This window comes from Phaenicophaeus curvirostris, chromosome 4 (genome assembly GCF_032191515.1).
Source record: "Phaenicophaeus curvirostris isolate KB17595 chromosome 4, BPBGC_Pcur_1.0, whole genome shotgun sequence".
Classification (NCBI taxonomy): Eukaryota; Metazoa; Chordata; class Aves; order Cuculiformes; family Cuculidae; genus Phaenicophaeus; species Phaenicophaeus curvirostris.
This window is the reverse complement of record NC_091395.1, coordinates 16,944,222-16,956,300: the sequence shown is the minus strand read 5'-3', so window position 1 is coordinate 16,956,300 and position 12,079 is coordinate 16,944,222. Positions and strand designations below refer to the sequence as shown.

General features: G+C 40.4%; 1 protein-coding gene across 4 annotated transcripts in view; it reads left to right on the top strand.

Moving 5' to 3' along the window:
• The window catches only part of WDFY3 (WD repeat and FYVE domain containing 3), a 166,319-nt gene that overhangs the window by 42,212 nt on the left and 112,028 nt on the right, over window positions 1-12,079 (top strand). For all 4 annotated transcript variants that reach the window (XM_069855348.1, XM_069855349.1, XM_069855347.1 and 1 more), the window contains exon 3: window positions 9,005-9,215. In XM_069855348.1, coding sequence (XP_069711449.1) covers window positions 9,036-9,215 — 180 coding nt within the window. In that variant the 5' untranslated portion in view covers window positions 9,005-9,035. The remainder of the gene's footprint in view (window positions 1-9,004; window positions 9,216-12,079) is intronic.

The window sequence follows — 12,079 nt, the reverse complement described above, 5'->3', positions numbered from 1 at the left end:
TGAGAATTGTGATTAAGATCTGTCAGCAGCACAGTGTGTGCTAAATAAAGATCTAGGAAGCAATTTTGTCAGCATCCAGACAAAAATCATATTCTTGATGCTGTTTGGACAGTTCTGCTCACACTAGGAAAAGGCAGCACAGGCGCTTGCTTCCTCATGAGCTCTTTGTTGCTCTCTGTAAAACTGATTTGTAGCTTCTTCGTGTCTGATAAACCTATGAGCTTTGAGCACTACCCCTAGATATCTATGAACAATGATTTTAATCAAATCCTTTACCTCCTTATGTACCTCAATAGCCCTTCTTACTGGGTAACTGTTGTTATGTGCTGTTGCACTAAAAAGTGAAGTTGAATTGGGCTCTTCAGTTGCAAGGGCATAAGGGGTGGTAGGTCTGCACTTGAGATCTTAAATTTGTCTGTACTCTTGGTGTACAGATACAGACACAAAGACACAAAGATAATTGATGCAACTTGAACTGTGGTTTGGAGAAGTACTACACAATCTTTTTCCACTCTAGTAGGATTTAATGCTTTGCTTTATAGGCTTTATGTTTCAAAGGTGATGGAAGAAACGTTTGTAGCTGGGAAATATTTTATTAAAATATTGGAAGTAGTTTTGGGGAATAAGGTTTTGTGGTTATTAATTAAAGAATAGGGGAAATGCAGTGATAGGGTTATCTTCTAGACATAAGCTGTACGCTAGTAAGTCAGGGAAAAATAGACTGTATGCAGAAGTAAAAAGCAAGTCTTCATTTTCTTATTTGAACGGTGTGAAGTGTGAAACCTTCATATAACTGAAATGAATTTTTACTTAAGTTGATGCCAAATTACAAGTGCATGCATTATTTTTTAGTGAGATAGCTTTCCTCCATGCCAGCACAGGTCAAAAGTATCACTGTTGTTTAATTGTTGTCCTCCTTTTTCACTGAATATAAAACATTGACCTTCAAGAGGATACAAACCACAGGAAGTCTACTCTATCAGCATTTGCTATTATGTGTCATTATCATGAATAATTTGTGGGAAATGGACCTAGAAATAAGACTGATAGTTCGTGGTTTATACCTGTGTCTTTCTCACTAACCAGTTACGTTCTTCATGTTTGTTGGAGTGTTAAGAATTTTTGTTTGCTATGAAGTCAAGGCGTTAAGGTCAGACTGAGCTTAAGAAGAGCATTTCTAATGCTGCAAGTAACAAAGGGATTGTATCTTTTAATACTCATCTGATTTGAGTTCAGAGAACAGGAAAAGCACATCCTGATTTAGGATAGCAACCCTTCCTCCCTCCTTCCTTGCAAATCCTTGCATTTAGCAATTAATAAATCTTTGCAATACAAAAATTAGAGTGGGGGTTGATGGCGTTTTCCTGTTGGGAGGATTTCTCAATTAAATAGTTCCTCTTTCAAGCAGATGACTTGCTGTTTAACAAGAGGAAAACTTAGTACAGGAATAGATGCTTTTGTTATTGAATCAGCATGCAGGTTTTGCTCCAGGCCCTGTCTTACAGGGACCAGGCTATATTCCCTAAATGAGTGCGTCTGTCAGGGAGTGCTGATGGCTTCCTTTTCAGCAACACAGCTTCCTTGTGCATGATTTTCTCTAAGTAGTTGGTTTTGGGGAAACAGGAGGAAGTAGTTGTGTTCCTCACTTCCCTTCCTGCTGATGCTTTTGCCTTCAAAGAGAACGTATTATTCCTGTTCATTTCTAAGGACAAATGGATTCATGTCTAGCCTGTAACAGCTCTTTATTGTTTCTTTTGACGGCCAAAAAAAGAGTCCTTTTCAATAATGGGTATTCATCTTTGGAATGTTAGTAGTGACTACATGGATTGTGAATTTTAAAATCGCAACAGAAATAAAAGTCGTAGTGTAGAGGGAAGTAACTGGTGTGGAATTCACTGATAGTAGTGGACTTCTGGGATTTAGCGCAGCAGTGAGATTTCTCTTCAGGTTCATTTTCCTGAGGTAGCTGGGGTGGAGGTGTGCAATGGTGTTACACTATAATCTGCAAAGAAAGAAACTGGTTCCTGTTTCACTGCTAAGCTGCTGATGTAATGCCAATACAGTGCCTGGAGAAGCATATGTGACTGTAATCACAAAGCAGATAATTACCTAGCTGCTTGTTTAAATAACACCCTCTTGGAACTAGAAGCATGGCTTGGACCTGTAATAGCTATTGTGAAAGTAAGTGCGTCTTATGCAGCTTCTGTCTGCATTTTTTTTCTTCACAAATGTTTTGATAGCTCCAGTCATATTACCTGTGCATTAGCGCACCCTGATGTGTGCTAATGATTATGTGTGCGTGTTATGTTTTTTGCGCAACGTCTGTCTGTGCGCTTTGTAAGTTGTTAGTGTTTTATGTAACGTCATTCATGATCATTAGTCCAACAGCTTCCACTAAGTGTAGCAAACACTAAAATGTTATATTAAAGGGTTGAAGTTACCTCTTGCACTAACTAAAATGAAACTTCTCTAGAATCCCATGGGTTCATCTTGTAGGATTCTGATACAAATTTAAGAGAGAAGTGAAGACCTCAACGGATGGGTTTATATCAGAGCTGCTCACATGGGTCTGCTCCGTTTGTGCTCATATGGAGGTGAGCAGCCTTCTGGCAGCCAATGGAAGAAAACAAAAGGATTTTTTAAGGAAGGATGCTCATGCTATGCCTCTGCTTGCTTCATTTTACCACTAGGAGAAAATTACTTGTACAACTAGGAGAAAACAGCAATGTGTTTTATAAGAGCAGCATTTTTGTTCTTGCTATCTTTGAAATCTATTTTATCAAGTGTCTTATTTTGGTTGTGGTCCATACAGAGTGTTATGATACACAGCTTCCATTAATTCACCTTTTTAGTTCAAATAGCAGAAGATGAGTGCCGGGGGTCAAACTGCTTTGACTCCTGATAAACTGTGTGCCTGTCACAGGGGGGCTGCCTTACAGAGCTTCCACTTGCTTAGTTTTCCCGTTCAAAATAACTTAACTTCTTACTCAGCTTAAAAAGCCAGAGCTGGACCATCCAGCTCAGAGGTTCCCTGTGAGAAGGGTGCCTGCTTGGTCCTTCTGGGGTGAAACTTGTCAAGGCTGTGTAGTAAAGAACATGTGGCTGTGCCAGGCTGAAGAAGCTGGAAGAGGGGACACGAGGTACTGCAGAGCCTCCTCTCCTGAGAACCAGCTTCTGTCCTTGCCTCTTCCACAAAACTCTTCGTGGCGTTCTCGGAGTTGCTGTCTAGTTGTATACTTTGTGTACTGGGCTTCTAGCTTCAAGATTGCAAGCTGACAGGGAGGACATCAACTGGTCTCTAATGGATACAACAGAAGCAGACAAAGATTCAAGCATTACAAGATGCCATGTAGGATTAACTACTCTCCAAGGTTTCTTAAACTAGATGTCCAAATTATTAAGTGCCACCAGTTTTAGTGTAAGGTGTGTATTTGTTCATTTTGGTCATTGAGGCTGTTAACATGTCCATGCTGTGGGGCCAGATTTATGAAAGTGAGTTGATTTAATAACCATGGGGTGTTTTGATCTGGCAGCGATGAGCAGGACAGACAAACTCATGAGGAAATGCGTCACCGTGTGTGCAGAGCGGGCGTTCAGCCGGGCTGCAGTAACCAATGTGTGGAGGGATAAAATGACAAAATACTGAGCAGCTGCTGGTGCAGGGAGGGCCATGTCCTGCCTGTGTGCTCAGAGAGGCAGGAGGCCCGGTGGAGGACTGTCAGAGGTGAGCATGCAATTGAAGGCTGTGCTGCACTAAGCCAGGCTGTGTTCAAGCTCTGCAAGTGGTTACCAGGCAGGTGTTCCCGAACTTGTGAGTTTGCTTCTCCTAAGGTTCTTTTCCTGTAGGCTGTTGCTGTGCAGGGCACTTGGTTGTCGTGTGCATGAAGAGGTGACCTCGGCTGTTACTGAAAATACTGGAGTCCTTTCCTTTTTGGCATTAAGGAGACTGACAGGCTTTAATGCTGAATTCAAGTCATGTGGTGGTCACAGCTGACTGTGAAGACTGTGCAGATGCTTTCACTTAGAATGGGAAGGTCCCTTCTTTGAGGTATTATTTTGTTTGTAGCAAAAGTTTTACGTGTAGGTGTACTGCTTTCTCTTCTGTAGCGCTAAGCCTAAACAAAGAAAACCTCAGTCAAAATATTTGTACAGGATTTAGTAGCAACATACTGCCTTTTCAAATGGGGAACAAGTGTAATGTTCTGGGTTAGTATTTCTAATATATCGTTCCTCCGAAGATTTTTATTTTATTTTATTTTGATTTTATTTTATTTTTATTTTAGAGGACTTCAAACATCTCAGTGTTTTCTTGTCATTCAAATTTTGGTACTGGGATTCACAATGAGGAAGCATTAAACCATGAATAGTCCTTCTAAGGTTTGGACCTAATGCTGAAGCCCCCAGAGCCTCAGCTGTCTTCTTTGTATTTCCACAGATAATCTGTGCTATGGTAATAAGGAAAAATATCACTGTATTTGCTTTGGCAAATTCTTTCAGATTTCATATACTATATATATACACAGTATATATATTTTGGATTATGCTTCGTGGTGCCCATGCTAGCATTTTTCTAGTAGGACAGAAACACAGTAGGACTCAACTCGAATAATTCCACAAGTAGTATCTACTCTGCCTACATTTGTGTTGATCTGCAGTGGAATTGAGGGTAGACTTTACACGTGATTCTGAAGACTAAGAATGAGCAGAAAATGCTGCCAGAAGATGCTGATGCAAAGGGCAGATAACATCATTGAAGAAAAGCAGCATATATTGCAATGATCTCTGTGTATAAATGTGTTACTAGACTTTGTTTGTGAACTCCATATCTGTGAAAAACATCATAGAAGAAAACACTTCATTGTAAGGGATGTGCACAAAGTACTGTCCTCTAGGAGGATTTTCTTGAGCTTTGCAGGGACATCTTTGGGATGGAAATATGAAATTCCGTGGCATTGTGGTATTTAGATATGGGGTTTGGATTTTGGGTTGTTTTTTAGGGGGGAAGAGGGAGTTCAAGTTCCAACCGAATTAAGTATGCACATGGAATGTTATCAATTTTATAGTGTCTTTTGTGTTACCTGTAGGAAAAAAACCCCGAAATTTAAATCAATTTGGATATTACACCATTTTAACCATTCTCCCCTCATCTCTGCCCAGCCTGTTACGTTGAAAATGTGGCTGTACTAGGGAACAGGCAGGGAGGGACCATGAGTCTGTTAAGAATGTGAGGACTACTTTAATTGTTCTCTCCATTTGTCATCCCTCTGGGTTAAAACTGCTCTAGCAGAGCTAAACGGATCACATCTTGGAGAAGCTGTCGCAGCAGGCTCCTGTTACTAAGGGAAGAACTGCATAGGATGTATTTAGTTAGGCTTTTCTGACTTCAAGACAATTGTCAGATCTAGAGCTATAACTGTGTGGCTGAGCCAGTCCAAGTTCTTGTTTTATAACAGGTGTGTGCTTCGGCTGAGTAGCAGTGGGATCTAAAAGGAAAAATTGGCTGCGCTGGCAAAAGTCTACAGCAGTGGTGGATTCCGTCATGACAACAACAACATGCGTTTTGGATGTTGGATTTAGAGTTCTTATCATTCTGCGAGTTGTGAAGAGAAATTTAAAGTATTATCTTTAAAAGAGTTTATGAAAAAGAAAATACAGGCTATTTTTCTGCTGTTTATGCAGTGAAGGTTTGGCTCATTGAGGACAAATGCAGTATTCTGGTTTGTGTTTTGGTTAGTGTCAGGGTTTAGCCCTGGCCCAGCTAATTTCAGAAGCTAAAACCAAGAAGTTGGGCTTCCATTTCCCCTTGTCCCCACCTCCAGGGAAGGGGGTAGGAAACTTGCAGGTAGGAAACTAAACTACAGCTTTAATGAAATAATAAGGAAGATAATAAGAAAATACTATATACATGAGGTCGCACACCCACCTTGCCCCTTGATGACTGTACAACACCACAAATATTGCAGAGCAGACACAAAGGAGAGGGTGTGAGGCTAGGAGGGAGCTGGCTCTGGAACTAGGTTCTGGAATGCACAGATCTGGGATCAGGAGCAAACAGACAGATGAGGTCCTCAGTGGACATTGGCCGTTGAAGAAGAGAGACAGACCCTCGTGATCCCTCAGTTTTATACCGAGTATGATGTATATGGGATGGAATGCTCTGGCCAGTCACCTGTCATGTCCACCCCTCCCTGCAGGTGCAACCTTTTTCACCTCTGACATGCGGCGCTCCACCAGCTTGAGGATGGCCTTGGCTGCTGTAGGAATAAGTATTAGCAATGGCCTTTTTGCACCCCAGTGCCCAATGTTATCACCTCTAGTGAGAAAATGCTGTCTGAAAAGCATGCAGTTAACTTTCAAAAAATGAAGTTACTTAGATGAGACTTGGATGAATTCAGAAAACTGACTCTGCTTTAACTCAAACGACAACAGTTAGTTTACGTGTTATTATGGCAGGGGAAGAGTTGAAAAACTGAGGGGTTTGAGAAAAGGTGTGAGTTTCCAGAGGAAATGCCTCCCAAGATGGTGCTGTTTCCTTTTCAACTACGTGAATCATACTAATTTGAGGTCTGTTACCTGTATTATTTCTTAGGGATAATACACTAAAAAATGACATCCAATTCTGTCTCATTTTTCTTCAACTGTGAAAAAACAATGCAGATTTCCAGCACTGGCTGCCAGTTGCTGGCTTGTACATTAGCTTAGCTTTTTTGGTGACTCCTTTTTTTATAAATGTGTTTTTGCATTGTATCAAAACATTTGTTAGCATCGGTTCCTAGTTTTTCTAGCATGTTATTAAAATGCTGTTTTATGAACACATTCCACAAGGGTATTTTGATTTTGGGTTAGAGAGAGAATGTTTCTTTTGTTAATGCTTCTTACTAGTGGTTAATTATCTTCAGTTTTAAAAGTGTAGTCCTCATTTGTCACTGGTGCTATTTTCCTGGCATTAGCACCCATCTACTGTCTTTCCTCACAACTTAGTCTCTGGGTTTGAGTTCTTCAGAAACAGTTATTTTCCCTCTATTACTCCAATCACGGCACCTTTGTAATTCATCACTTCTCCTTTTAATAACTGACCTTTCATTGCAACCTCTCTTTGATAATTAAGTTCTTCAGTTTCTGGCTGTGAGGCATTTTCTCCCCTTAAATAACTTGTATAGGTTGTTACTGACCTTCACGTTTAAGTGATGAGAAGTAGAATTACAATTCTGTGGAGTATTTAATTGTTGGTCTCCTTCACCTATGGAGCTGAAACTGTTTCCCTGTTTTCCCCCTTGCTCCTTTCCCTAATTGAATGTAGCTTTGAGAATAATCCCTTTTGCTGTTTTGTCGAGCTGGATACATCTGTTGCGGCATTTATCTGCTCTGACCCTCTCTATTCTTGTACAAGGTCCTGCTTGATAGACCTCAGTCTCATGTTCAGAAGATTTGGTCCCTGCTGATTTGAAGACTAACAGAGAGCTAAATACAGATGCTGTGTCATACCCATGAGGTGTTTTTAAAATATATATTTTACAGTGGTAGAAGCGGAATCTGGGCAAGATAAAGCAGGGCTTCAGAGCCTTAGGGGCATGAGTGAACAGGACAGGGGTCCAAGTGATCTTCTACGTTATCTTGCCAGTCGGAGATAGGGATGTGTGTAAGATTTAACATCACTTGCAGATCAACTCCTGGTTTCGCAGCTGATGTCATCACCAAGGCTTTAGCTTCTGTGATCACAAGACGTTCCTTGATGAATACAGATTACTGAGGAGATGTAGGATCTGCCTACGTAGAAAAAGGAAAGAGCGTTTTTGGAGGTGGATTGGCTGTCTTAGTACATCACGCTCTAAAGTAAGAAGCTTGGGTGAAAAGGTTCAAAGTCAGAACTACGCTTGTGTGCTCGCAAGCAGAGTAGATGAGTACACCTACCTACGAGAGCAGTGATAAACAGCACTTCAGCCCTCCAAAAAGATTCCACCAAAAAGGTGAGAGAGTTGACAGTCAAGATGAAATGCTTCTCTACCAATGCACACAGCACAGGTAACAACCAGGAGGAGCTGGAAAGCTGTAATCTGACCACTGTCGCTGAAACTTGGTGGGATGAATCATGTGATTGGAGCACTGCAGTTAATGGCTAGGAAGCATTCAGGAGTGACAGGCAAGCAAGGAAAGGTGGAGGATTGCACAGTGCTTTTTTTTTTTTTTGAAAAACAACAGTGCACAAGTGAAAATTCTGGGTGAAAATTAGAGACAAAGCCACCAATTAAACCTCGTGGCTGGTGTTTACCAAAGATGACAATCAGAGGGAGGATGTTGATGAAGTGTTCTGACTACAGGAAGCATCACACTTTGCAGGCCTTGATTTTGCTGGGGGACTTCAGCCACCCTGACATTTGCTGGGAATGATCTTTAAAGGTCCCTTCCAAATGAAACCATTCCGTGATTCTGAAATGTTTCTTGTGCTTCAGGAGGGAGAAGACTGAGGTGTTCTGCAGACCCAACAGCTGAGTTATGAGATGAACAATAACTCCGTTTGATAGCTTTGTCCATTTGCCATAGGAAAGTCAAGAAAAAAAATTAAGCATGCGCTGTGTGATAAAGCCAATGTCTGAGGGAGTTTGAAGGTCCTGTTTGATTTAGTTTTCAAGTACACATCTGGTACTGATTTTGTTCTAGAATTATTCTGAGAATACTTTGTGTTGTGTAGCTAATGCTGTTGGTGCTGTTCACTGTGCACCACAGAATCATAAAAAGAATGTAATAAAAAATACTGAAGTGTTTTGTGGTATTTGAAGCCTGGTCAATCCTGCTTTGTGCTGAAGAGTATCGAATGTCCCCTATTTCAAGTTACTGGCTTTCAATTCTCTGAACACATACTAATCAATACCTAGCATATAAAATTAGCTAATGCTCTAATCTGCAGTGTGGTGCTTATTGTGAGAAAGGGTGCTCTATATTTAAAGGCTTTTATGGCATAATGCCTCAATCTGTACTCAGTGAATTTGTTTTTCTTTCTGAGCAGGATACAAGAGAGCTTCCAGAAATCAGTCAAGATGAATATGGTGAAGAGGATCATGGGCCGGCCACGGCAGGAAGAGTGCAGCCCACAGGATAATGCGTTAGGCTTGATGCATCTGCGTCGCCTTTTCACAGAGCTCTGTCATCCTCCACGGCACATGACCCAAAAAGAACAAGAAGAAAAACTTTACATGATGTTGCCAGTGTTTAACAGGGTAAGAATCTGCAAGAGATGTTTTCTTTGAATTGGCTACTTGTATATTATATTCCCGAGACTTTTCATTTAGCACCACAAAGCTTTTCTTCCGCTGGTTTTCTTTCACTTCTCCCCTTCTCCTCACATAGTGCGTGTTAGCAGATAAACCTGATGTTGGAGATTTCTTTCTATTACTGTTTTTTTTCTGAATTGCAATCCACAGTTGCATGTTGACTTGTCACATGGCTTTTCTGCAGAGCTTGCTGTTACATTGAGTCGTCTCATTTCCAATGTAAACTTACTTTTAGCAAGTTTAATACCCACTTGTTTTTGTGAGAGCACTATCCTTGAGTCTAAATTACTCTCTTCTCTTCTTTGCATTTAGTGTGCTAGTCCATATTTATAGGTAACAGCCATACTATCTCCTGTCAGACTTGCTTCTGCTAGGCTACACAAGCTGAAAAATTCTCATCTTCTCTCATGATAGATTTTCTATATTCATCACCTTTGTAGCCTTTTTCCTACGTATAGACTCTGAATCCCTCTTCTTGGACGAGGGGGATTTTGAACAAGCAATCTGTACAGAAGATACAATAGCCACTTGTACAATGCCATGCCTATTTCACTCGTCTCTTGTGCTCTGAGATCTTGTTTGGAGGTGGGACTGTGATGACTGTCACTGGAATTAATAGGAACTAAATCCTCATGACTTATATCACTCAGTTACTGCACCACTTCATTGTGAATAATAACTTTGATGGTAGTTTTAAGGTCTTGAAAGAGCAGTGGGTACAGATCTAGCTTTCCTTTTTTTTTTTTTCCTTGCTGTGGCCTGGACCCTTGCTCCTGAAGCTCTTCAAGTGATGAATTTGTGCTTGTACTGTAGAGAAGTGGAATCACACAAAAACTAAAATGCAAAGACTTAATAGGAAAATTAATTTAACTTTCTCCTTTTTAGATTGATGTTTTGTTGAAAGTATGGCTTATGATGATATTAGACATTGAACTGCTTACGTGCCTTGTAGAAAAATTAATCCTAGTCCAGGCATAGCATTAATAGGATTTTCAGTCTACTAAGTAGCATGCTTTAGTGGATAGATTCCTTTAACATCATTCTGTTGCCCTAGGTCTTATTCCTAGTTCTCCTGGTAACCTGTTGTGTGAGTCTGGGAGAAATAAGTTCAGTTAATCTGCTTCCTCTTTAATTTATCTGCTTACATTTTATGCCCTTTAGTTATGGACTTTCTTAATTTGTTTTTACAAATTAGTAGAATGGAATCTTAATCTTGGTTTGAGCCCATGAAGGTTAGTTTGATGCAGTAATGCTTGTAAATCTCCCTCTGGTGGTTACAGGTGGTTGATGCTTCTGAAAAAGGGAACATATCCTCTATAGCTGCTTCACCACCTTAGTTGCAGTTTGCCAGTGATGAAGTTCTTTCCTGGCCCTTGTAGTTGTTACTTGCAGTAGCATTGTATCTATGGAAATCACAATTGGTGATATAACTGAGTTTAAGATAAACTAGTGCAGGAGTGCATGTCCTTTTTTCTGTGCAGCAGTCTTTCCTTAGACTTTGATGAGACTTCAGAGATAAAAAGAATAGTTAAGTTTTAATTTCACTGTTGTTTCTCCCTTTTCTCTACTTCCCTTTCCTTCTCGCAACACTTTTTTCCCCCTCCTTTACACCACTTGCTGGTTTTGTCCTAGTCCTCAGTCCTTCCACTTGACCCTGTTGAAACCTGGTTGTAGCTGCCTGATGTCTTTGCCCCATTTGTTCTCTTTTATTATCCTTCCTTTGGCTCATGTGTTTAAACATGCTGAAAAATAAATCAAGAGCCCTAAGTTTTCTTTTTGTGCAGTCAAAATCAGCTCTTGCCTAACTCATTTCAGGTACCATTTTGATTTCTTGAAAAGGTGAATTGTTTCTGTGATTTCAGTCTGTGTGAATATATCTTTGCTACTCTTCTGCTGGATCCCAATTCTTCCCTTGTTTATCATATTATTTTTCCCTCCCCTGTGTTGCTCGTGTCTCTTTTCTGTTCTTTACAGAATCCATCTAATTTTGTGGATGGGCTTTTTTACCTCCTCTAAATCCTAGAAAGTCTTTTGTTTGCTTCTTTACTGAGGTGAACTTGATGCTGAAACATGAAGCTCTAAGTGCTTGCCAAAATGTTTTCCATTTAAATCCTGCCTGCTGTTGTGTCTCTTCTTCCCTGTTGTGTCTTTGTTGGTTTTTAACATCACCACCCTTAAACTCTGGCTGTTTTTAATCTGTGACCTTCTTGGAGTTACCTGTGCCATAAATACAGACTGTTGCCAGATGTTTCCAATCTCTGTGGAATCTGAATCATAGTCTGGCACATCGAGGGAAAGATATAATTTTTGTGTTCTTTCACTTCATTTCTCACAGTCCCTGATAACCGCTATCAGTTGTCGACAAATTGTTAGTGTAGCACAAACAAAACTGATTTCTCTTGGTCACTCAGGTATCATCTGTCCCTATTACAGGGGCATTTTTTCCCTTGTGTTTTATATAAGTGCATATATCTTTCTACATTCAAAAGGCTGGGCAGTTGTGATGTTGTCTATTTATTTCTACTTCCACAGTTTACTTTTTTAGGTTCCTGGTTAATGCCACCTTCTTTTGAGTGTTATACATGGAGTCTGCTGTGGCTTCCTTGGCTTACCTAGTTTTGTGTTTTCTGGAGTGTCAGCTGTCTGTGGTACAGCTTGTTTTGGAACAATGCCACTAGGTTAGCAACTCTGCAAGTCAAAGTAAGGCAAACTCTTAAATTGATTGGAATTAAAAAAGGGAATAGGAGAAATATCTCATCTTCATAAGTGTCTCATATGGGATTTCCTGTGGGAGACATGGTGGATCTTGG